This window comes from Somniosus microcephalus, chromosome 15 (genome assembly GCF_052327205.1).
Source record: "Somniosus microcephalus isolate GS21.2 chromosome 15, FLI_Smic_1.0, whole genome shotgun sequence".
Taxonomy (NCBI): domain Eukaryota; kingdom Metazoa; phylum Chordata; class Chondrichthyes; order Squaliformes; family Somniosidae; genus Somniosus; species Somniosus microcephalus.
The window spans coordinates 60,307,149-60,334,463 of record NC_141001.1 but is presented as its reverse complement, the minus strand read 5'-3'; the positions used below and the strand labels follow the sequence as shown (position 1 = coordinate 60,334,463).

Below are 27,315 nucleotides of genomic sequence, written 5' to 3'. Positions count from 1 at the left end.
GTAAGTACCCCTTCCGTACTCACGCGTTTGGGGAGGAATTACTGCCCCAATGAATTCTGAAGACACCTCCAAGTAAATACTGCACTAAAGGGGTAATTATATGAATTTGCACTCCTCTCTTGGAGCCTCAACTGCTAGCAGACCATACCAGGAATGTCAGACACGGGGGGGGGGGGGGAATTTTGCCGGCGCTCAGGGGGCAGGTTTGGAGGCGGGACCGGTGGCAAAATTGCAAAGATTGACAGCGGGTCCCAAACCCGCTATCAAGCCACCTCCAAACAATCTTCCCGGGTATCAGGTCCCCAATTTGCGCATGGACTCAACACCTAGCGGCGGAAAGAGGATTATAGCCACTTAACTGCTTGTTAACAGGTAATTAACAGGCAGTTAAGAGGCTTTTTCCAATTTTGATAAGTCTACTGCGGGCTTCCCGACGTCCGGACACCACGCCAGGGGAAGTGTGGCGTGCTGTGAGTCTACTGTAATGTTTCTTCATTGATGACAGCTGCAGAAGTGGTGTGAAGAATTCAATAGTACACTGGTGAGTTTCAGAGGTAAGAAAATGTTGGGAAAATCATTTTTAATGTATTTACACTTTTCTGTAGGTAACAAGTTTTGAAGTGTTTGTGTAGTCCCACCTCATTGGGAGAACCTCTCTCACCAGTGACAGATCGCTTCTGTAACCTCACCTGCAGCTGCCATCTGTTCTAGCCTAAGGAGGGAGTCACTGGAGAGCCTGGGTGCAAGGGCTCGCCTTTGTACAGTGATTGTCAGTGTTTGCAACACCTCATTGCTATCAAACACTGAAAAATCACCTGTCAAAAAAAATTGTTGTGGCCCCTTTAAGAAAACTGGCAGATGACGCGTCATCCATTGATGTCATCTGACACCGGCTTTCTCTTAATTGGTCGGCAAGCCTGCAGGGCGGGCTTAACAAGGCCAATTATCGCAAAATAGCGTCTGTGCATCGGACGTTGTTGGAGGCGGGATCGGAGCCCGGAAGGCAGCTGTCCCGCTCCCAAGCCGCATCGAATGGTAAAATCCAGCCCATGATCCCCATCATTTTCCATCCTATGATTTCAATGGACAGAAAGTCATGGGAGCACATGCTCGAATTTCCAATATGCACTTCCAGCAGGTGAGGCTCCATGGCAGAATCACACACTCATAAAATTACCCCTTAAGGCTGCACTTAAAGACTATCGCAAACAAATATAACTTCAACAGTCATGTTGCAGAAAAACTCAATAAAAATTTGTGAGTCCATTGCTCCCATTTTACTTGGAGCAATTGTACACATAATGATGACAATGTGTTATGGAAGGAAGTGCCACTTAAAGATGTGCATTGGAGAAATTACTAAGAACAATGCAGTTTAGAGCTGATCAAACCACAATAATGGGGAACTTGAATTTCCACAGGGATTCTCCCGATCGTCTGTTAAGTTGGGCAGAAAACCCCAGAGAAATGGTATCAATGATGTTTATGTCATTTCTACAGTTGTCTGCAGATCTTCTGCTAACATAACATCAAACATTCAGGAGAACCCCAGTGGCAATTCAACCCCAATAAGTATAGATACAAGTAGTATAATTCAGTTAAAACCAATCTCTTACTTTTCAGTAAAGCACTCACTTCTTATCAGAAGGGAGAACCACATTATATATTTTCCTGTCAAACTCCTTATTTTGTATGACAGTCTCATCAACCCCACCCTTCTCGTCAAACCTCAAAGGAAAAACTTTGGTGACTATACCAGCTGTTGTTAGAGCAAATTATGCAAATACAGTGGAAAATATAAATTTCCACAGCAAAACTCCAGCAAGGTACAAATCGGGAGAATGGATATCATACAAAGAATAAAATGGCTGGGAGTGGGCTTATAAACTTTAATGATATCAACCAAACCCTGAGAGTCAGCTTGTGCCTCCGAACATGCAAAGCCATATGTGACATATCACATGAATTCTTCATATGGAGTTCTACATACGAAACACTGGTAGGTATCAGGAATTTGAAATTCACTAGTAGTTTTAATTCACAAGGCACCAGGCTGCACCAAGGCCTTTCTGAAGGCACTTTTACTTTGATAGTTTGCTGTCGAAGGTGGACGCATGCTTCTCCTGTCATCCAGAGCATTGGCAAACATACATAAATCACCTGACCCCTGGAGAACCAACCAGTCTTTTGTGAGACTTGAAATGTGGTGTTGTAGTAAATGCCTTCTCTTCAGGCCTGCTACATGTGCTGAACCAGTTCTGTTCATCTGTATGCTTGTGTCATGTTGCCAACAAGCAGTTCCATGTTAATTCCCATGCCTACTCTGTGATCCATGACACAAAGTTCCATCATGCAAGATGTTTCAATGTACACTCTCACTCTGCGTGTACAGAACAGCTAGCAAACGGAGTCATCACAATCCACTCTAAATCTGCAGCAGCATGATATGACGGGGTGCTCTAAGCAAGCTCTGAAGAGCTAGTTTCTGATTTTCAACTTAGTTTCCAATGGCCTTACTGGGAGAGTGGTGCCAGATGCCAACGTAAATAAAGAAGAATGATACAGTGAGCTTCTTTTGGTATCACTTTTCCGGGATCTGATCGATAAGTTAAAAGGACTTTCTATAGGTCTGATCTTCTCATTCATGCATTCTCTCTCTCTCTAGTTTCCTCATTCTCTCTTTAATTTTATTGGAGTGCAGTTCCATTTTTTCACTTCCTCAAACTCCCAATTACAATTGTGGTCATTACACACCAAATATGCACACAGTCTGTAGTCTGAGATTACCAACATCAACCAGCAGGCATTAACTCAATCACCAGCACTCCCCTCAAATCACTTCAATACCTACTGCTATTCCCACTGCCGCTACAGAAAAAAAATATATTCAAACTTTACTCCTCAATTAAACTGGTTCCAAATGATGGACTGCCACAAAAAAACCCACAAAAAGAGACAAAATGAAAAAGCATAACATTTCTAAATTAAAAAGGGAAATTTCTAGAAATACGCAGCAAGTCAGTCATTATCTGAAATAGAAAGACAGCTTAATAGTTCTGGCAAGATCCAGAAATCACGAGGAAGGGTCATACTCAAAACTTTAACCTGCCTTTCTCTCTAAAATGTTCATCTACCTGCTACGCATTGTGTCATTTTTTTTTTAAACAGTACTTTAAATTACAAATTTGTTTAAATTACAAATGGAGTGCAGATTTCTGTGTTGTAACTTCTATGTAAACTCGGATTCCTATCTAGCGAGCCTGGGTGTATACTCTCACTAGAGTTGCTCTGAAATATCACATCTATTTTGTGTCATGAACCAAAATGACACAGAATATACAGCACAGAAACAGGCCATTCGGCACAACAGGTCTAGAAACATAGAATAGTTACAGCACAAAAGGAGGCCGTTCAGCCTGTCGAGCCCGTGCCGGCTCTCTGCAAGAGCACTTCAGCTTAGTCCCACTTCCCTGTCCTTTCCCCGTCTGTGCCAATGATTATGCTCCACACGAGCCTCCTCCCACCTTACTTCATCTCACCCGATCACCATATTCTATTCTTTTCTCCTTCATGTATTTATCTAGCTTCCCCTTAAATGCATCTATCCTATTCACCTCAACCACTCCATGTGGGAGTGAGTTCCACATTCTCACCACTCTGACTAAAGAAGTTTCTCCTGAATTCCTTATTGGATTTATTAGTAACTGTCTTACTTTTATGGCCCCTTGTTTTGGACTCCCCAAGTGGAAACATCTCTCTACATCTACCCTATCGAACCACTTCATAATTTTAAAGACCTCTATCAGGTCACCACTCAGCCTTTTCTTTTCTGGAGAAATGAGCCCCAGCCTGTTCAGTCTTTCCTGATAGTTATGTGGAAATGAAGGTGTGTTTTCAAGTAATAGTTAACAACCAAACAACTCAAGATGATTACAGACACAGTGATCATCAGATAGTTAAGGATAGATTGGCAGTGGATCCTTTTAGGTTTCACAAAAAAAATTTGAATTTAAATAGAAAATGCTGTTATAGGAATTTAGATATATTGTCCTTGATTAAACAGGCACTCGAAAGGCATTTGATGAAGTAGGTTTTACACACTCCTGCAGTGTGTACTGACATGTCTGTATTATCTATAGTCACATGCGTTCCTGTGATATCTAAAACTATTCAATCATTTTGTGATTGCCAAACAGACTCCAGTTGTTCTAACAATGTTTTAACCTCTTGAGTGCTGCATTTCCTATGTAGCATCACAATACAGCATTTTGCAAAATTAAGATTCTATCAGCATATAGTTAAAGCTGAATAATGCAGAGGTAAATGTGCAGAGGTAAATGTGCAGAGGTTCATAAACTGCTTTCCTAATATTGCCTGAATAATCAAGACTAGCAGATATCTGCAACACGGTGATCTGATCGAGAGATTCAGACGGTGCGATAAGTGTCAAAACTCACAAAGAATTGAAATCACGCTGTGCAATAGTAGGAACAAAAACAATAATGCAGCTGTATGAAATTCCTTTGACCTCTGTTTTAATGAAAGCATTAAAATAGTGGACCAGGGAGTTTCATACAAACATTTCAATGCAGTCATGACTAATATTGTACAATACAATTTCAACCCCAATGGCTTTATAACCAGTGGTTAAAGTGGGCCGGAAAACTCTGGCATGGTTTCCAGGATTACAATTATACAGCATCATGACCCACTTTAACCACCATGTTTTATAACTTTCACTTGAATCCTGAAATTGCATTACAGCCTTAAAATCACCACAAAGTATCCATCACTGTCACTATATTAAAAATTAATTGTTTTCAGATGGTGCACAGATTTGCTTCCATTCGATCAGTGCCGTGTTGTTGATGAACAACAGTATTTGCATAGGAGGATTAATGATTGTGATGTCGCCCACAGTATATCCATTGAGAAATAACTGCAGTAAAGTAATAGGAAACTCTATCCAGTTTACATCGTGCAAGAGTAGCCCTCTCACACATTTTACAGTATCGGGTCATAACCTTTAGGATAACTGTTTGTATTACTTATTTTGAATTAATATAGACAAGATTACAAGGAATATTCTTGTTCTTTTCATAAATTGCAAATGAGTGAGTGGGGGGTCCATTGACAGGTACAAATTGCTAGTAACTTAGGGTCAGGTAATGGGAATTTTTAGTTCAAGCATATATGTAAACAAGGATGCTTGACAGGCACATTATGCATTTGATAAGTCTTTGCGAGTATAATTTACTTTAGAATTTGATTTACAGCGTGTGTTTACACTGTGGAAATTCCACTGCTGGAATTTTTTTTTTTGAACAGTTCCTCACTGGGACCATAAATATAAATGTCCTCAAAGTTGTAGTACCTAATCACACCTGTCTAAAGCAGGCCCGCACTTGAAGCAGTTGAGATATGCAGCCAAACACCAAACCTCTTCACTTGATCTTTGACTATGTCTTTGTGCCACAGCAGACAGGCTGTCATAAAGGAATCCACTGTGTGAAATCGGCTCCTGCAAAGAATTAGCGCTCACGCAAACATTGTCTGTTCAGCTTCAGGAAACAATGTAATGAGAGAAGAGGGAAATTTAAAGAATATAAACAAATATACTTCGAAGAAAATGATTTAATCTGAGTTTTGGATACAAGTGACCTCTTTTCATTGCTGTGGTTATGCTGCAGGTACCTTTTCGTACTGAAACATGTATTTAAGTAGCGTATGCTAACAGCCGTGAATTACATTGCATTGCCCTCTGTCAGTAGAAAGCAAAGCTCTGCATAAATCTACTTAGATGTATATGTAGAGCTCTGCTCCGGACCTCTGATCAGTGGTGAAGTTCCTAACAGGACAGTCACCTCTTTTCTAACATTAGCGATTTAAAGTTGGTCCAGGGCTCTTTTCAAACTCTTAAGCCTAGCTCCGCCATTGGTGTAGTTTAGACCCGAATGGCTCCCAATTTTCCGAGGTTAGTAAATATGCATAGCTTTATAGCATAAAACTGATGTAATTAAAATTTAAAGAGAAGGAATCAATTAAAGAGGTGTGTTAAAATTGGGAGGGTGGTGGGGGGGGGGGCGGGATTTTGAATGCCTTTGAAAAGTCTCAGAAGGCCTTTCAATCTATTAGCAGCCTTTGTCAAGGAGGGAGCGGGACAAGACTAAGAAGTGATAGGTACAAATGAAGGGGAAGGAAACACAAGGTGCAAGCAGAGTCAAGAGAAGTGATGGAACAGCCCAGCACATGACCCTTTGGGGTAGTGGAGGTGGTGCCTGATGAGGTACTTGCGAGGAGGTTTGCCAGCTATGTCACTCCACAGCACCAACCCCATAGGTGAGCATTGCATCATGCCCGAAGGAGGTGGAGCCAACTGTTTCACTAATCTCTTTCAGGGAAGGAAATCTGCCGCCCATACTCAGTCTGGCCTACATGTGACTCAAGTCCTACACTATGTGGTTGACTCTTAATGCCCTTAGGGAAACTAGGGATAGGCAATAAATACTATACTGTCTTGACCACATCCCAAGACCAGATAACAAAAAAACTTAAGCTCACAGATAATGCCTAACTGACACCAATTAGGCTACAGTTAAACTGCTCATCATGCATTATAACTGCACTGTGAGACACTGAACTCAATTGTGTGCACCTTCTCTGCACAATTTCCGTTGGATTTGGGGCAGATAGGAGCAGAAAATGCAGCAGGAAGCCATTCCAATAGTTCCCTGGCATCCTCTGCCATTCCCAAGATCTTCCATTAGACGTGACTGTGGATGTTGAGTATGTCCACCCATATATGGGCAGGCGCATTCATTGATAATGGGAACACGTCATGCAATGTACTTCCCATAATTAGCACCCATGTAATACTGGGTGTCAATCTGCTGCTGCTAAGGCAGCTGGTGCGGAGGTGGGAGGGGGAGGGGGGAGGGGGTGGTTGGGGAGGGCTTTAAAAATGAAAGGGCTACCTTGCCTAGACAAAATATGCTTTTTAAAGAAGTCATTCTTTCTGCACCCCTGGGGTGGTGCTGCCACCAGAGGTGGGCAACCTGGGCAGCACTGGAAATAACCCCAACCACCCGCAGCAAAATCTAAATGATCCTGGCCCTGGGAAAATCGGCTGGGGTCAGAGCACAGGAGACTGAGTGGGCACAAAGACAACCCTGATGCCAATCTGTCGGGATTCCTGCCAGGTTAGAAAATCTAGGCCATAATGATTTGTGCTATGTTTATTGGCCTAGTTTGTATCTGGATTCTGGGTGACCAGTGTCTACGAGCTGGTTCCTGGTGTTTGCACTGCTAAATCCAACTGTTTTTGTGACAGGCTGGCAGGCACACAAAGAACTGGGTTTCATAAAGTCAGCTGCTGGGATAAAGGAGTTAGATGCAACATTGTTAACACCTGGAGCTGGCTCACTCACAGGCACTGAACTCGCAGAATACAAGTCACCGGTATAATAAAAGAGCTTTGGATGGGCAGGAGTCACTGGATAGTAATCAAGAGGAGGAACCCTCCCTAACTGTCCCCTCTCAAGCCCAGTGGCACTGCGATTAGCTGCAAAGTCCCGGTTGCTGCTCCAGCAGTGATCATCCAACTCAGCAATGAGTGGCGATGGAACCTTGGGCTTTCCTGGTGCTTACGGCTGGGTATCACGCCAAGCTGTGCATTCACTCATGAAGTTGTTGGAGAGTTTTGTTTTTTTAAAGTAGAAGTTGATGACCTCTCTCTTTAAACCCCATCACACTGCATTAGAACATTCACTTTCTTGATTTTCTTTTAGCGGTGTGCATCTCCTGTTCATCAAAACAGCACGAGTGCTAAAGTTATATTCCAATGCTAGTAAAAGTAGGAATCATCATCTGATGACTGCGGCATAATTCTCCTCCATCCACTTCAGTGTTGAACTTTTTTTTTAATAGCACAACACAGCTTTTTTTGAACGATGTGTTGTGCACATTTGATTTGTAACCATCTCAAATTATAGCTGTTGTGGCCCAATAAAAGTAATAGCATTTCTTTTAAGTGACAATATATCATTTACAAAGCTTCAGTATAATTTTACCTTTGAGCCAAAGTCCAATTTATGTTATTTATTTATATTTTGATTTAAGGATTTACTTTTCAAAAGCTTTCAGATTGCAGTCTTTAAAAAATCCCACACAAACATGCTTAATCAGCTTCAATTTGAATCATAATATAACATTTAGAGATGACAGAAAGCAGTAATTAGGAATTAAAATATTGATTAATAAAGAGTGGAATTTTCAAACAGTCAGCATGCAATTGAGGGGTAGCAAACTGCTCCCTAAGTAATTAACTTGGCATCTTTAGATTATGTAAAAGTTATCACTAACTGGGCTCTATTTTTGCCATTCACTGTTCCTAAGGGTCACTCCACTGTCTAAATGGCCTACTAAAATTATAGATTTGAAAGCTGTTGTTAAATGAACTGCCCGAAGTCAAAGTGACCCATAGAGAACAGTAAAGTTCCATTTTTGGTCCTTGATTCGTGCTGAGTTAGTTGATCTCCACCTGGGTGGTACCAGGTCATCATAATTGGGAAGGAGGAGAAAACAAAATCAGCCAGAGTTCCCAGTCTTAATTGTTGCCCAGTGACCCCTGTATGAAAGTGTGCGTGTTTATCAAAATTATAGAGTGAGCACTGAATCAGGATTGGATGTGATGGCTCTCATAATTGAACAGCTTGCTACCACTTATTACCCAGATCCACGGTGAAGATACACCACTTGAGAAAGATCCCAGAAGGTAGCTGTCAGCTGTAAAAGCTGTGTGAGTCAGCACCTTCAGGACAGAAGAGGGGAGCAACTTTGGATTTTATAAAGAGAGAACAATTATGGGATTGCAATGAAGCAAGTCAGGTAATATTTTATCCATACCACATAGCTAGCCAAGAAAGAAACCACACTGTGTTTTCGAACAACTAGGCACTGGTTGAATGCTGTGCAATAATATTTCCTCATTGTTACGTTTAGAGGATAAAAAGAAACCTTTTGGTTTCACAAGTTTGCCTTCTAAACTGGAATCAACTACCCTGATTGTTGAGAATGTTAAAGAATTCCCTCCATATGAATTCTTAGACAGAGGAAATTTGAACCATCAATTCAAACCTGAAGAAAAAAAATAGACTTATTTTTGCCAAGTCCATATGGAGTCAATTCTATCGTAATGGATAATCAGTCCCTTTTTAAATTTGTCTAATATTGTTGCAAACCACGTTCGGATTAGTCCATTTCCTGCTTAGATGTCTTGTATTCTTGCCCCCACCCCCTCCTGACAAAGTAAGCTAAAACAAACACACGACCCGGGCAGCGTAGGAGCTGCAAACCCGCCACATGTTGAGAGAACAAAAGGCCTCACTGAAGCTTTTGTGGTATCTGCTAATGTTTTACATCTGAGCATTTAAAAAAAAAGACCTAAACGATTGTGGGGTGAATTGATGCGTGGGACTCACGGTTGATTGAAAATAAAGGAAAATCTTACTCTTCCCTTTTGACCACGGTCAATCCGTGCGATAACTGTTACACAGTTTCACCTACACGCTATCTAAAGTTTAAATTCTTGTCCAGAAATATTTATCTTTGTTCCCGGTGTAACTTTCAACATTTACTGTTTCTTGCCTTTTCTTTCTAAACTACCATGGTAACTGTTACAAATATTTATGCATGACAAATATTGGCGCAGGAGGAATTGTTTTTCTTTGCAGTTACAGATGAGAAGCACAAAAGTAGACGCTGCTTTGTCATGCAAACACTACCCACAGTTTACACCTAAATGTTGCAGGAGGTTAAACAAATTACATTACAGTTGTAGTTTGCTCTGAATAGTTTACAGCCTTGCTTCAAAGTCTAACTGAATGTGCAGCATTTTCACTCGGTTGTCTATCGAATGGATTCAGGAGCAGCAATTCGGCAAAACAGGAACATTAAAACTTCATCGCTGATTGTATCCACTGGGAAAATTGTTAAGAATTGTCTGTACAATGTATAAAATTAGTCCAAAAAAACGCTCGCAAAATTCACACCCTGGGAATCATTTTGACTTTGATCGATAGTGTAAAACGTATGATATCGAAGTCAGTCGAAATGGAAATCGGGAGAGGTGCTTAACAGGCGGCCGAGCCGATATTGTCCATTTCACACTGTTATCCGCTGAGTGAGACAGAGAGGGAGAGACACACCGACAAAGACAAGGATGTGTAAGAGAGGCATACACAAGACAGAAAGAGATACGAGGTGCGAGAAACCAATACAAGGAGAGCGACACACACACAAGGAAGGAGAGCTATACAAACAATATAGAGAGATGCAAATATGCACAAAAAGTGAGAAGAACACACGTACATTTGCGCAAAGCGTGATACGCAAACATACACCAATCAATACCCATACACACACAAAAAGGAGCAGATTGACAGAAAAAGTTGAGGATACAGATGCAGGCAGATGTAAATGATCAATGTGCAACATTGCTAACAATGGCAGCCCCAGCTTTGGGGCCAGTGTTATAAATAACATGAGGTAGCACCTTTGTCTCTGGCGATGCTGATACCCACCCAAGGAGATGGTTTATGCCAGCAGCCCTGAAAGCGGCAGATGTTCCAGCCACAAATATAAATGCTGCCACCAGAGGGAGAGACTGCTATCTTCTCTGGCCTCACATGGGCTGAGCGCTCAGCCTGCCCATGTAGGCCAGTGATGTGGTTTCCCGTTCACTGATCTGTATCAATCAGAAGGCCCGGCTGCCAGAATATGAAGTCATGATTTGCGAGTTTAAAACAACTGTGCAGGTGTAGTTGCTTGTGTATTGCTCCAGTGCAATAGAGGACCAGAGGGACAATTTCAGGCAATGTGCTGGTGTCAGAACCTCCAAATGATCTTAGTTAGAACTCCAAACATACTTTTATTTGAAGATTGTGGAGTTGAGGAGCTTTATAAAGAGAACACGCCGTTTAAACAGGGCACAGATAAACAGGACATCCACTTTTCTGGGAGGACCTGCTGCATGCCGATATCCCGCTATGATTTCTAACGGACTAATCCACTGGTTCAGCAGGATGGTCAAACTCAGTTCGTCCAGTTAGGTGGGATGATTGTGGTTCAGTCAGCTGAGAAACTCAACTCGGTTCTTGAGTTGAACAGCCGAGTCTCACAGCTGACGCTTCAGTTTGCGGAACTCCAACTCAGCAATCCCCTCCCACTGTTGGCTTTACAGTCAGCTGTGAGACTCAAACGCTCACATACAATGCAAAACAGACGAACGTGGCAGCTAACTGAAATGCTAGTCAGCTGTGACTTCTGTTTGGAGCAATGATCGGCTAATTAGAAAGGAGCAGCTTTCCCGATTAAATGGTTTCTACTGCATTACAACATAGTTGTAGGCTTTTGCTTCTTGTCCATTAGAGTTCGTACCCTCTGCTCCCTCTACCAAGTGACACCATTACGTTTGGTGAGTTTTCCTTTACAGATTTGTATCCCATCACAAGGCGAGCAGGGACGTTTTTGCTGCTTCTTCCCTTTCAGCGATTGCACAACACCAGAGCGGTGGAGGACAACCCAAACTCATGGTGCTGTCAGAGCTGGAGCAGTAAATGCTGGATATCAGTGGCCCCTCCAGTCCCAGTCTTAAAATGGTTACTAACTTGGCCACTCCTACTGGGTGCTCTTAATGGCTTCAGCACAGCTGGTAGAAGGTTTCTGTTATTCACGTGAAGTGCTTTTAGCCAGCGGCTTCTGGGCGATCAAGCCTCCGAGGGCCCTGGCTGCAAACTGCCGCATTTGGCTTCTCCCGAGCCAGTCGGGCCCAGCTGGCTTTCTGTTAATATGGTTGGCATTGGTTGAGGAGGTGGCGAGGAAGACATCATGCTGGCATCCTGCAAAATGTTGACGGGTGTCGCTCCCGCCCAGTTAGAAATGCGTTGGGGTCCAAATGACGTCGCCAGCTCCTATTTGAATTTACTGATGAGGCATTCGCCCGTTTCTGGGGAGCGTGTTTCTGATCTGAATCAGCTCCGGAGTTAAAATGGGCATTGGTGGGAATGGAGTGGGAAGTCGATTTTTGCAATTTTAACTGCTCACCTGTCCCATTCCGTTGGTTAAAATCAGGGCCTATATCTTTAAAATAGGGACTGCATTATGTCTGTGCATCCTGGTCCAATTTTCCTCGCCCACTATATCTACATTACCTGAAAACTACACTTGGCAACACCATGAGAGATTGACTTGTTTTTATGTCAACAAGATCATATTACAATTGATGGGTTATTGGCAATTTTCTTTGGGAGAATTTATGCTCAATTAGTTGGATTTGAGAAGATTGTGGTTGCCATTTTATTCTTGGGCCCAGGCCTTTCTCTTTGTACCCAATTTGGGGCAGTTGCGGGATGCACGGGGAATTTAGAAGTATTAATCCACTGGGCAACCAGGAAACACATTACTCCCAAATGCCCTAATGGAGTTAACACTCTGCCATCCCCACAAAACCACCAGATTACTCCAGCAAATTCCCAACTCACCTCCATGGAGCGCAGACACATTAATCTCCACCAGCATTTAAACCACCAGGAAACTCAGTTGCCTGTTCCCGCTCTAAACTGCTGGGGAACTCTGATGGATGTACAGACCATGACATTCCAGGGACTGGGTGGACGTAGGCGGGAGGGTGGGGCCATAATTTGGGGCAGAACCTAGATTCGTCTGGTTTCCACCTAGTGTCAATGTAAAAAGTGACAGGAGAGTCTTCTACCTGCCCCCTGCTTGTCCCGCCCCCTGCTTGTCCCCCCCCCCTCCAAGATCTTAGAAATGCTTTGGGGGTATGTCTTGAGGAGTGCCGATTCAAGTTTCTTAAGTTGTGTTGATTACACACTCATCTGGGCACATCTGGAAATATCCCAAATAGAATCAAATAATTTCAATTTACATTTTTAAATGTGAAATGATTCTGCGATTACTGTCCATAGCATTATTTGCTTTTTTTAAATGCTTACAATGAATGGCAGCATTAAGCGTGGAGTTAATTAGAATTACAATGTGTAGGCTGCTGATGATACTCAAGGAAAAAGGGTGAATAAGAAAAAGAAAAGAAAAAAGGTGAAGCTGATGTAAAAGTACCAACATTAAAGCATACATTTAACTGACTTTATTTGACTAGTCATTGAACGAGTAAGCTTTTGTTACATCTCGGGGGCACCCACTCACCTTCTGCGTCCTCTGGCCTTGTGAGGTCAATAACCCCTGGACCAACCTTCACCTCTTCCCCTGTTTTTCCTGTCAGCTGTTGTGCAAGATTCTCAAAGGGCACCCGTTCCTGCACAGAAAGAACCGAAAATCTGTTAGTTTCTTGTGCGACAGTCACTCTGTCAATCTTGGCAGAGCTAAGTGCTGCTGGATCAGCATCCAGCCTTTATCAGTTATTCAGCCATCTTTTTTTACCCTCAAGGAACCTGACTTGTGTTCTACTTCTTACCCTGCTGTTTCAAACTCAAATGAGATAACATAACAGCTTGTAGTATTTCAGTACGAGGAGAATCTGTCGATGTGCCCTGTATAAGTATGAAACAATATTAAATGTCACATCTGCTTACATTTGGAGCAGTAAAATAGCAGCTCAGGGAGCTGAGAATTTGGTGAATGATTCTCTCTACCATGGGTTATGTATTATACAAGGCCAGAATATTGCCTGCTGTTCAAACTATTGTTGAAAGGCAAAAATGCAAACTATCTCATTCACAAGAATACAGACTTGGAAAGATACCTGGTATAAACTGCGGCCTGCTTTATGACTGGGCTATGGAGTGCTGGGAAGTGTATGGCGCAGGTCAGACTGAAAGGCCACAGTTTCCAATTTAGAATGATTTTATCTGGCTCTTTAGCTGAAAGCTGGAACCAACTATAGACCAATGAAAGTCTTCCTTCAGAACTGCCTCTGGAGCTCATGAGCCCATCTGTGATCAAGTCACCGTTGGTCAAATCTGAAAACAGACCGACTTTCCAGCCATTTCCATCCTACTACAGGAGCACTGCTTATCACAATCTGCATATACCACCTTAAATTAAAAGCATTTAGAAGATTAAAGGCAACTCAGAAGAGTAGGTGGATTAATTGGGTATGGTCTAAGCAGAGTCAAGAAACATCACCTGGAATGGATGACAATGGAATACTTATACCTTTTTATTTTTCCAGTGTTTTTTTAAATATCTGTTCATTCATGCTATTGTTGCAGAACAGATAGTTTTCCAATTTGATAAAGCCGTGTTTATGGTCTCCCATAGTCAGAGTACCCAATTAATGCCACATTATGGATAGGTATTATGTTGCTGATGCCTGTCCATTAAGGAACTAAATAGAGAGTGTCTTAACTTAAAACCCTTAACAATTACAATGAGAGGAAACTCCCTTCCCTGCTCTGTAAACTAGAGTAAAACCTAGATCCATGCAAGGTCCCCAAGATGAAAGAACAGAGTTCGATCTCACCATGGCACACACTATCTGTAACCTGATACATTTCCTTCTGTGTGTCACACAATGTATGAATTTTCTTATTAGTGTGTACCATGTTTTCTTTGGTTAACAATAGGAAACAAAGGAAAAAAAAACCTCCTATAATTAGATAATGCTAGCTTGACCAGAATAACAATTCCAGCTTATCTTCACTCCCTCGTACTCAGCGCACAGCAACTTCTTTCAGTCTCTCACTGTTTCTGAAAGACATCTCAAATCCTTTCGGCAATATCAAACAGATTTTGACCATCCTGGCTCTCGAATGGCACACTGCTCCAGTTCAGTCTGTACTACTTCCTTACCTCCACACAATCAATGGCATTCTTTCTGAAGCACACGCCTAACAGATTTAGTTCAACAAATGATTTCTCCTCTTCCCTTGCACATACTTTACATTTACATTTCTGGGCCTTTGCCAGTGTGCTCTTGAAGCAGCTGCTCAGACCCAAGTGAGTGGCCAGCAATTTTCCTGGTCTACTGTGGGGAAGCGCCATGCCTCAGCTTGCACTTCACCCAGTGACACAGCTGACACTGGGCCATATGGAAACTCACAAGCACAAGACCATGCCTTATTCCTTCATTGCAGTGGATGTTCATTCTTAATAGTTGTCAGCAGTGTACAGTGTCACACAATCACTTATAAACTCAAATATTTCTACTGGGATCTACAGTGTGTTCAAAAGGATATCTCACCAATTACATGAAGTTCTAAGCAGTCTTTCAGTTGGGTAAGAGACTCCAGATTAAAAGTGTAACATTTTGATATGCAAGAGATTTCCTTTTTCTAATTCCCGCACTTAACAGGAGCACAACTTAATAAGAGCACACATAAAGCTCACTGCAGCATCAAATTTATTTAGAAAAATGTAGTTTTATACTTACAATAATAGGATAGCTTGGAACTGCTTGAAGACTGTATGCTACATTGTACCTCACTGGTCTAGAACAGTATGTCACACTGCATGGCATGTCATTGATCTAGAAATGTATGTTATATTGCATGGTGTCAGATTGATCTAGAACAGTATGTTATACAAAATGGCATCAATTAATCTAGAAGTGTATGCTATGCTGTGGTGTCACATTGATCTAGAACAGCAGGTTACACTGCATGATTTAGAAGTGTACATAATATTACAAGATGAACATATTGACCTAAAACTATATATTGCACTGCATTGTATCTCATTCATTTTTTGAACTATAAGCTACAATGAACACTTATCTAGAAGCATAGGATACATAATCTGGTATCTCACTGATAGAACTATTATATTACACTGTAGAGTGAACACATTAACCTAATACTATAAGGTACACTACATGTATTTTACTGATTCTGAACATTATGTTACACTGCAAGGAGAACACATTCATCTAAAACATATATTTACATTGTCTAGTATTGCACCGCTCTAGAACTTTAAATTACATTGCATGGTGTACGTACTGATTTAGAATACTAGGCTAGGTTACACAGCCTGGTACCACGTTGGTTTTAAATTGTATGATTTGTTTTGTGGTATTACATTGACCTGAAACTGTATGTTGTGTTTCACTATATTACATTGATCTAGAATAGTATGTTGCATTGAGTGATAATTCAAGCAACATATTTTAAATTTCTACATCAGGAATATATATTTTTACAGCAAAAAGTAATGAACACAACAAATTTACCTGTTCAGTGATTAAGTGTGCATGGACATTAAAAACATACACAAACACATTCCCCTTCCTGTACACTTAACGTAACAGGGCAAATATTCACATCTGAGAAATTGTACCATATAATATGTATTAGTCTAGAATTTCTGATTGATATTATTTTAACACAGGCTGCAACCCAAGTTATAAGATCCAGGCTGTTGGATAGCAACTTTGAGTAGGCTTTAGATGCACAGCAGCCTTAATAAAATGTTAATATCAGAGGTGGAGAGACTCATTGGTTGTAATTAAGGGGCAAGGGTAGGTATTTAACGAAAGTGATCAGAAAACAGGTTCCAGTGTATTTTGCGCAAGGTGCTGAATGAAACTTCAATAACAAGTAAACCACTTTATAAAATGCAGAGGAGGCCTCCGAGGTTTTGTAAGCTTCTGTGTACTGGAGAAAGGTCAGTCTGACAAAAAGTATCATTTTACACAATCTGTCTGATAACAAGACCTGCTGCACAGCACATGCTAACGGTAACACTCTCACACAGCACAGTACAAAGGATAAAGAGACAGAAACCCTTTCCGTCAGCCTAACTGATGCTGCAATTTAACAGTATGAGAAGCTCATACATAAAGATGAGTTGGCTCTGAAGTGTAACTGTGCTATTACTTGAGTAAATCTATCTAAAAAATCTTGAACACCATGATTTCGTTGAGATGGTTGAAAAATTTGCATACTTTAAAAAAAAGGTTCAAGCTATGCTTTTCTTAAGCCTAAATCTAAGTTTACAATTATTAAACCGATTAAAATAATCAGGATAGGCTACAAAGCAAACAAAAAAAATACAATGAAAGAAATTAACTATTGACATAAAGTGGATGCCATATGCATTTTCATGTAGAGTTTCAACTTAAAGCAATAGCGTTAGGTGAAGCTAACTCCATGATGATGAGAAAACAATTAGAAAGAATGTACCCCTTGTGCATGCTGAGAGGGGCTAGGGTTTTCTCCCGCATTGTAACTGAACAATATTTGGTCAATAAACTCTAAGTACCAATGAATGATATTTGAATCATCTTGTGAAACCAGATGAACACATTATATAATGTCTCGACCTGATATATTAATTGCTGTGAAAGCCATCTCTTTCTCTGTATTATTTTACTCGATACAAGATAAAGGTTTCCTTTGTGTGCTAAGTGTAGCAAAATTATAAACCTGATTTTGCAGTACCTCATACACAGAGGAAATCTTTCCCCATAAGGTCTTACTCTTGGATCACAATCAAAAACAAGAAAGCCCCTATGATGGAATGAGGGCAAGTAGATGCTTTTTATTTCAAAAATACATTTTTAAACAAGACTGCTCCTTTAGAATTTACTGAAACACATGCACTTTGTGTTCTGCTTCAGTTTTGCTTGTGATTTAAATCTACTTTTTTTAATATTTAAAGTCATTGAAGTTTCATTGCATTCATTTAATTACTGATAATTCTGCTACCAGATCAATTCTGAGCACATAAGAGATTCACTGACTGGTTGGTCTTTGAAATTGTGAAATTGACCTGAAATTTGCAAACAGACCATACAGAAAGGGGCGCCGTCATTTAAAAGATGCAATAAAGAAAAATGAACCTTCTGCTCTGGAGTTTCAAGAAAGGCAAATGTTAATACATCATTTAAACACCGTAAATAGATACATCTTCTCATGCATCATCAGTCATTACTAGTCAGGGTCTAACGGAGATTTCTTTTGCAGCAACTGAACCACTGTGTTAGGAAGTTGCTGGTTGTATGCTTTAAGTATCTTTAGATTATGATAAACAAGATAGTGCTTATATATTGGATGAAGAGATTGAGATGATGAAGGGCTTGTTAAAGCCCAGGCAATGCTAAATGTTCCAAGGACTGCATCAGCAGCATCAATCATATTCGAGAATTATCGCTGTTAATGAAAGAGCAGCAATAGTGATGATTGATGGACTGTTAGGTTATTACTAACAGTGACCAAAGTCACAGAGCCGAGCATTTTAATGCCACAATGGTGCACTTTCTTTGATATGAACAGAATGCAAAGGAAATAACTGGATGAGTTCCACATGCCGCATAGAAGTTTACAAGATATTTCCAAATTATCTGACTGGAAAAATGCTGTGAATATTTCCAGCCAGCAAACTTTGGTATCTAGGTGGTGCACTCGTCATCTCCACACTGCTGCTATGACTCAAACCTGCTGATACCTCTCCTGCTCTAGCCTAGTAATCCACACACAGTGAGTGCCAAATACCAGCAAATTCCTTAATAATTAGCAGTCTTTTAAAGATGAAAACAAGCATGTGTTAAATGGAAGCCATAGCTTCACATGAACATTCATAGAAAAGAGATATCATTGGTTTGAGGGGGAAGGGGTAAACCCCACAATCCTATTTCCTAAATACAGATAATTTCTACTATGCCTGCAGTGTGGTTACCACAATGCAGAATTGGTTATTAAAAATTTCTCATAATTTCAGTGTTTTGGCAATATTAAAATGGGAGTCTCATTTTCTGGACCTCAAAAATTAAATCAGAGGTCCCCTGCAGGCCCAGTGGATAATCATACTGCCCATATTGCAATAAGCTATACAGATCAGAACATCAAGGCCTGGTCCCTCGTCTGTATTGCGTTAGTTGATCTCAGCCAGAGTAGCAGTTGAGGGGGTGGTACAATTTCCTTCATTGGTTTTTGGCCTAGGGAGGGGAAAAAACAGCGAGCGTTCTCGCTCCCTAAAACTATTCAGTGAACCCTGCTGGAAACTATGTGCATGTATGTGGGTGGATGTGTGGACGAGATCTGGTCCAGCAGTGACACCGTCTGTGGAAAGTGGCCTGCTGACTTGCTCTGCAAAGGATGCAAAGAATGAAGGATGGCTGCTTGTGTAAAGTTTCAAAGGTCTGCTGGAACCTGTGGAACCGTACACATGCAAGGGGTCAATGCTTTCAGGAGAAGGGGGGGAAATTGAGGGAAAAAAAATATTTGCAGAGCTAATTTAGAAGAATTTCTTAGCCATATAGTGTGATTTAAGATGCAAGAGTGAAATGCAGTTCATCTCTATTGATGTTGATTCTGCTGTTGCACATGTTAGGCTCAGTAACTCTTCCAAGACAGCTCTCCAATGATGTCATCACAATTGTTCAAATAAAAATACTCAAACAGAAATGAGAGAGAATAATAAATGGAATCTAAAGTTCATTATCATTCATTGTCACTGATTTTTAAACAAGATACTGATGGTGAGACTCTTTCCCCTTTAATAGAAGGCATTTCAGAGGAAGGAGTGAAATTCCTCCAGGAGCTAACTGTCACACATTTTCCAATGATGCAAACAGAATAATATATGGCATTGTAAATTTCAAATGATCACAAAAGCAGAACTAGAGCAAAGTCCAAGATTACATAACATTCCATAATTCACAACACACCTCCCATAAATAGGAATGTATTGATCCACTTAAATTTAAACCTTGGTGTAGAAATATCAGAGCAACCCTGAATGGGTTAAAGAGAGAACGGATGAATGAGATTGATTAGATGCAAAGAATCTAATCAGAGACTTCAGAAGTTATAATAAAATGCAAAACCAAAGCTTGACATTAGATTGCACTCCTGAAAATGACTTTTTGGCATCTGTTATTTAATTCATTTTACTTTTGTGCAGTTGTTTTATTTTGGATTCGTTACCCCCTTCCAATTTTCTCTTCTCCTGAAAACACTGTGTTGTGCTGGGCACTCCATCTCTTCCCCGCCCATCCCCCCACTCTTTAATCAAGTTGTCAGTCATTCTTATGTGGGCCCAGCAAGTTATTCAACATCAGGGGGCCAGCACAGCCAATCCATACCCTATTCTCACCCGAGCCTACATTAGTTGACAATCAGGAATGGGAATCCTGCCTGACTCCCTGCTGTCACTCACCCGCCCTGTGTAGCCCAGGGAATTCAGGCTAATTGTAGTGGGCCCACAGCTGCCCCAGCAAAGAGTTTCAACTAGTTTGGCGGAAGTGGGGGGGGAGGAGGGGGGCGGGGAGGGGGTAATTTTGACCGTGAGCGATTGTAAAACGGGCGATATTGAAGCGGTAGCCCGTTATACATCTCTACCGATTTTCATTACATCAGGAGCGATGTGAAACGGGCTGTCTTTTTGATACTGCCCAAAGTCAAAATTGCCCCCTCTGCTTTTATGCTGGTATCAGCACAGTTGTCAGCCATCAGCATGCTCCATGTCACTGCTGTGCAATGATTTTCAGACTAAGAGATTAACACTTACAGTATTATCACTGAAGGTTTATCAAGGAATAATCTGCAGTTGATTACTGTGAAATTTCAGGTCCAGCACATATTGCAATATATTATAATCACATATCCAGTTCATGTGGGACACTCATCGGAATTCCCATTTCAAGGCAGATTTGTGAAGCATTAACTCATAGTGCTATGCGCTGGCAGATGTGAATTTGAATTTCTACCTCAGTTAGCATTTGTATTTGGGCCTCTGCTCCCCTCATACAGTAAATTAATGATTTCAGCTATGTTGATGGGCACAGCACTGACCAAAGGTGGATGGAAGTAAAAGTATCCCAATGGGAGTGAGTCAAACATCATCTCAGCATTAACTAAATGTCCAACAATGAGCAGCAATGGTAGTGTCTATGGAGATGACTGGCAGTCATTGTGATCACAAGGTATGTGAGAAAAAATAAAGGAATTTAAAATTTAAAAATTCTCATGCATAATGTTAGAGAAATTTAGAAAATCTACTGAAAGTTGGTTTTATACTGCAAATGTCACAGTTCTAATCATGAAACTCAAGTTAACATTCTGCAATGATTCTTCTAACCTGAATCTGCAATGACACTCACTGGCAACCAACATTGCTGTAAAGTTAATTGATAATAGTGCCTTATAAACTTAAAGAACCCACTGTACTCTTATCACAGAAATCCTATTGTTATTCCCAGTGACGGTGCAGATTCTATTACATAGAATTATGTAGAATACACAGCACAGAAACAGGCCATTCGGCTGAACCAGTCCAGGCCAGTGTTTATGCTCCACTCGAGCCTCCTCTCGTCGTTCCTCATCGAACTATCAGCATAACCCTCTATTCCCTTCTCCCTCATATGCTTATCTAGCCACCCCTTAAATGCATCTATACTATTCACCCCAACCACTCCCTGTGGTAGCGAGTTTTACATTCTCACCACTCTCTGGGTAAAGAAGTTTCTTCTGAATTCCCTATTTGATTTTTTGGTCACTATCTTACATTGATGGCCTCTAGTTTTGCTCTTCCCCACAAGTGGAAACATTCTCTCTGTGTCTACTCTATCAAAACATTTCATAATTTTAAAGTCCTCTATTAGGTCACCCCTCAGCCTTCTCTTTTCAACTCCTGTGTACACTTCCAGCACCAATATCCACATTACTTGTAAATACTGCACATAATAGACTGCTCAATCTCACCCAGAGGAAAAAGGATTAGCTCTGGAACAGATTTTATTTTAAGGCATTTTGGGTGAGGCAGACTTTTAATTATTAACCTTAAACCATTGCCACTTGATTTATGGGGCAACTACAGCTTTAAAACATCAATACCATTTTTCAAACTACAAAGTACAACCAGACAACCGTTTATATTTATTCTTCCACCTAATTACGATGTAAGCACAACTCAGAAAAATTGAAGTTGACGAATACCATTCATTGCCTTTTTAAAAAAATGCTACAGTCTGTACTGGTTAAAGTACATCTGTTACCATTTTGAGTTTTATAGAAACATTTTCCCTCTCAATGGATTAACAGCAGTTCCTGTAAGTGGACCATGCCCCTATAATCTGGAAACTGTATTTTTATCAATAATCTGCTTTTCGCAAACGTTTGAGACCTGAGGATTAATAGTTAATCTATTCCCAATAACCTCTTTATTGGATTAAATATAAGGGTTGATACCCGAATGTCGGCTTTCTTTCAGCCAGATAGTGAACAAACATTGTACATGCACGCACTATGCATAGCTGGTCCACTGGATCTTCTGGAATTGCCCTTAATTACATATTCATACCAAACCTTTGGCCTGGACTAGGCTTCTTGCTGGGAGCTTGCATAGTTAGGGTGGGTGGGGGAAAGAATTGCTGGCACTGCTGCAGTTCTTAAGGGTCTGCAGTAGCCATTTAAAGGGGTCGGGTGTTTGGCCATAACAAATTCTACTGATCCTGGAAATCTTCTATGTTCAACCTATAAAACAGCAGCAGCTAGGAATATCCATTTCATGGGTACGGCTGTGGAACTTGGAAATGGGCAAACAAAAGGCTGCCTTGTTCAGCACTCCAGAGCATCCCTCCCCATTGGAGAACAATTTAGCCTGTATGGGATGATGTAGCATAAAGGGTGAATGCTGTGTCCAAAACCCTAGAGGACCTTGGATCAGATGAGAAAGAATTTTGCCAGCTTGAGAAAATCTATCAAAGTATCGCTATACCAAGAAGTTAGGCAAAATATGCATGCCATAAAGTATTTTCCCTCAACCTGTTACATCTTGGCCGCAGCCACAAGTAAAGTGCTCAGATAACCTTACTACTCTTTCATAGCTTAACATGTATTCCCATACTGTAGTACGGTATACTTTCTAGCTGTAACTTAAACTGGAACTATTGTCACACTTACATCTGTAAAGGTAGACTCAGCAAGCAATCTTCCAGCAGAATCTAGGTACATATTGCATGGTTGTCTACTCACAGACAGGTTGGGATGCAGGATGGGCATTTGGGTGTCACTTGTGTGGTTGTTAATCTTCTAACATCTCAACATTGCTTCTCTTCTTGCAGGAAAAGGTAGAACATAACAGGAAGATGCGAACTGCACAAGAGAAGGGCTCGATAATTTCAAATGCTTCAACCTCTTCAAAGAGGCAATGCTGGAAGTTAAAGTGACTGAGAGCATAGAGAGAGTGGGGCAGGGTGATGTTGGAGGCCTAGCTCTAGTTCAGGTTAGTACCATTCTTTTCCTGTTATTCTTTCTCCCATTTTTACTCAATCCTCATTGGCATATACTCAACACAACACCATGACTAACAGTGTGTTTCGAAGCAAGTATGTTTGAAGTGGTTTTTAACATATGTTGCACTTGTATCTCTATAGGTTCCCATTTCCACAAGAACCAGCTGAAGCTTTCCATGAAACCGAAGAAGCTAGTATCTCAAATCACCCTGTATCACTCGCTCCACCTGCCACAAGCATCTGCAGAGGTACAATCACTCTAGCAGATCTGGAAAGGCAGTTTGAGGCAGACCCATGAGTTGAATTGCAGAGCAGGAGTGAGGAGGAGGATGTGGTGATGGTGATAGTGGAGGAGCAGGAACCTGCTGGCTACAGGCCCAGTTTCTATTCTTCCACAGCTGCAGATCCCAGGGGTACACTACTTCCAACCCTACTTCTGTCTGAGAAATGGCCATTTACCCTCTTTATTTCCATCAACTAACTTTCTATCCATGGTGCTACATTTCCTCTTATACCGTATGCCTGAATTTTTGTAATAAGTCTCTTGTGAGACATTTTATCAAACATCTTCTAAAAATCCAAATATATTACATCTACTCCCTTTATCTATACATTGATCACTTCTTCAAAAAACACTTATTAAATTTGACAAACACAACTTGATGAAGGGTCCCAGACCTGAAACGTTAACTCTGTTTCTCTCTCCACGGATGCTGCCTGGCCTGCTGAGTATTTCCAGCATTTTCTGTTGTTATTGCTTTTAACAAATCCAAGCTGGCTGTCTGTGATTAACCTATACATTCTAAATGTTCAATCATTTAACTTTGAATTATGTTCTCTAAGAGTTTGCTCATAACAGACATTAGACTATTTAAGCCCTTGAATTTTAAACAGAATAAAATTCTTCCCTTTTTTTTTGATCTTAGGATAGTAATTTATTTGATCACTCTTTTAATGAAGTAGTTAACCCAATAAAAAATAAATGAGTTAGTGTGTTTAATAAAATAGCGAACAGAAGAATTTCACCCAAACACGTTAACCAAGTTGTTAAAAATAGCACACAGAGGAATTTCTATCCCCCAATATCCCCAAAACACTAAACAGAATAAAAACCTCATTCATTTTGTGCATATAATCAGATGAATATGTTTGTGCTGAGTGAATGCTATTTATAATTTTCTGCAGCATCCCAGTAGTTATGAATAGTGTGCGACTCTAACCACTACTTTAATTTCTAATCATAAACAAATGTATTGAACATTACTGTTTCCCTGATTCTTCCTACTGAGGATTGGTGCATGGAGCCACATGGCTAAATTGAATCCTGCAGTGCAATCTTCAGCAATAATCATCACTGTTGAACATCAGGCATCACCAAGAAAGAAGCAATTAAATCGCGGCAAGGATACGCAATCGATCTTTTTTAGGTACTGAGAGAGAGCAGTCTGTTAAAAAAATCACTAAAAGTGGGACTTAAAGACTTGTTCGGTCATTGCAGTCTGCAACTATGCAAGCTCCTAGCAAGAAGCCTAATCCAAGCCAAAGATTTGGTATGGATATGTAATTAAGGCCAATTTCAGAAAATCCAGTGGACCAGCCATGCCTCCTTTACACCCAAGTGAACACTGCCTGCTGGAAAGCAGTGCTTCTGCATGTTAGAAACCACCCCTGTCAAATATAGGCTCTACCAGTCACAGGTTGTACAGCTCGTGAGAATTAGTTTGTGCGAAGTACTGGTCAACGCTACCTTAAGTATTGTGTTCAGTTTTGGGCAACTTACCACTGGAGAGATAGGGTTGTCTTAGAGGAAGTTCAAAGAAGGGCAACTAAGTTGAGAAATGGAATAAAGCATTTGTGCTGCAAAGAAAGACTACAGGTACCAGGGATGTTTACATTGGAAAAAAGGCATCTTATAAGAGATCTTATTGAAGTATTTAACATCTTCAAGGGAATAGATAAACTGAATCCCACAGAGATGTTCAATATTAATACAAACTTTAGGACAAGGGGAAATGGATTCAAGTTTAGATGATAAAAAGTGAATGAATACAGAGTTAAGATGTCATTTCTTCATGCAGAGGGTGGAGAGTATGTGGAATAGACTACCACGGAGACAGCGGAAGCAGAGGATGTTATAAATTTCAACAGGGAGATCGATAAATCTTTGACAGACACGGCTACTGAAGATTATGAGAGATAAGGCGGTGAAGGAAGTTTGTAACCTTGAATACACATGGTCTTTTCTAATCCCATACAGTCCTATGTGCCTAAGAACATTGCGATATATCGGAGGAGGGGAGTAACTTGGCCATCAAATGATGACTTCCTCCTCAGGAGTTAGCATTAATAGCAATTGGGGGTGTAGTGCCTGAGGTTACATTATCTAACAGATAGGGTGAGCACTAATAGACCTGATGGGGTTTTCTCACCCTTCCTTTCATATGTAGTGGGTGTAATGTAATTACAAGAGGGAATCTCAAAGAAACAAACTGAAAAAATCAAGGACGCCTGGTCCAATTGTTGATGCATATGAGCACATGGGTTTTTGATGGATGCCAACTTTAGCTTCTTCAGGACTGGGCTAAGAAGGGTTAAGAGTATTCTGGTCTTACTCATCTCTCTTCAAAATCCCAGTGCAGTTTAACATTATGCAATATAAGACATGTCTAAACAGTGTTCTTTCATGGTTCATTATTAGGTATGCAATGGAAGTTCTTCCTTCAGCCCACATGCAAGATCCAGGAATAAGCTGTGAAGTGGATTTATGAGAGAATAGGGAAACAGTTACACAGAAGGAAGATTTCAGCACGTCATCACAACACAATGTCACGAAAGTTGATGGTTTTCAACAAACATCATGTGCTTATTCCTGTTGACAGGAACTGTGGAAAACAGCATGTTCCTGGTATATGAAATATTTACACACAATTCACTTTATTTTAAATTAATAAATACATATTTGATTGCGTTTCTGTCTAACTCTGATCATTAAGGTGAATGCAATGAGGGGGAATAGATCAAGTGAGGCTATGACCAGTTTCAGCTACTCTGCCATTGACCTTTGACTCCAGTAGGATATGTTGCTGTAAGCGGAATTGCTTTGACTTTGTCACTGATCCAGCACTTGTGTCCAAAGGCAGGGAATGGAACAATAAGGCATTACAAAATGATATGCACAGGAGTTAAATGTCAATGGTGAAAGTGACAATTAGTACTGCGCAGAGAAAAAAAACATTTAATTTGACTGAGTTTTCAATCAATCATTTAGATTATGTGTCTCTTAATAAGACCTTGCATTGAATTAATTGCTGGAGCTCTAGTAGGGATAGGTAGATTTCTTTATGTTTGCATTGTGTAACCAGGAGTTTGCACCCTCCCTCCTCATGTCACCACTCTCAGTAAAATCAATAATTAATATCTCTACCAAGAATCCCCCATTGATTATTTTAACCTGTTCTTGAACCCATTTAAGTTGTTCTCAGAGCACTGTAATGTACAAAAGCAAATTTCAGCAGAGCTATTAGAAAATGGACTTATCTATTTGTTAAATGAATTTGAATTTTACATATGCACCCAACACAATTGCAGTATTTATGCTCGGATTGCACCCTGTGAGTTACAAAGCAGAAAGATACACACACTGGATGCCGGACAGTACAAATGTAGTGGAGGGGTTGAGGGGTGGTGGCTGAGAGGTAGAGATGAATGTGATCAGTGCGCTTGTGAAAGCTGACCCCCATGTTTGCGGATGATGTTGCCAAGAGGCAGCATGTAGATGAGGAAGAGGAGGGGGGCAAGGATGGATCCTTAGGGGACTCCTGAAGTGACTTGCAAAGGTCAAAGACTGCAGAGAGGTCGAAAAAGATGAAGAGGGACAATGCACCACAATCACATTCACAAAGAATTCCATTCATCATTTTGATTAGGTCCGTTTCAGTGTTGTGGAAGGGGCAGCTACCTGATCAGAGATTCAAACAGGGATTTGCATGAGTTTGGCAAGTGAAATTATGGATGGAGAAGGACATTCAGCCCATCTTTATTCATCCTAAAGGCTTTTTTTACAGTTGTCGGAAACTTTTAGTGCTTTCTAGGGGCTCTAATAGGAT

At 40.7% G+C, this 27,315-nt stretch overlaps 1 protein-coding gene and 1 long non-coding RNA gene across 17 annotated transcripts in view; one reads left to right on the top strand and one right to left on the bottom strand.

Moving 5' to 3' along the window:
* Window positions 1-27,315, bottom strand: part of sox6 (SRY-box transcription factor 6) — a 640,702-nt gene that overhangs the window by 34,016 nt on the left and 579,371 nt on the right. For 11 of the 13 annotated variants that reach the window (XM_086007882.1, XM_086007877.1, XM_086007883.1 and 8 more), the window contains 2 exons: window positions 15,407-15,502; window positions 13,222-13,330 (listed from right to left, as the gene is read on the bottom strand). In XM_086007882.1, the coding sequence (XP_085864008.1) occupies window positions 13,222-13,330; window positions 15,407-15,502 (205 nt within the window). The remainder of the gene's footprint in view (window positions 1-13,221; window positions 13,331-15,406; window positions 15,503-27,315) is intronic. The other 2 variants (XM_086007887.1, XM_086007888.1) reach the window with 1 other exon arrangement.
* LOC147106969 (uncharacterized) lies at window positions 37-26,626 on the top strand. 4 transcript variants are annotated; one of them, XR_015080993.1, is made up of 4 exons: window positions 37-92; window positions 23,039-23,199; window positions 23,351-23,457; window positions 25,908-26,625. It is a non-coding gene; the product is annotated as an uncharacterized LOC147106969 (long non-coding RNA). The 4 variants fall into 4 exon arrangements; XR_015080992.1 differs by lacking the exon at window positions 37-92 and adding an exon at window positions 264-554 and having other exon boundaries at window positions 25,908-26,626; XR_015080994.1 differs by lacking the exon at window positions 37-92 and adding an exon at window positions 265-541.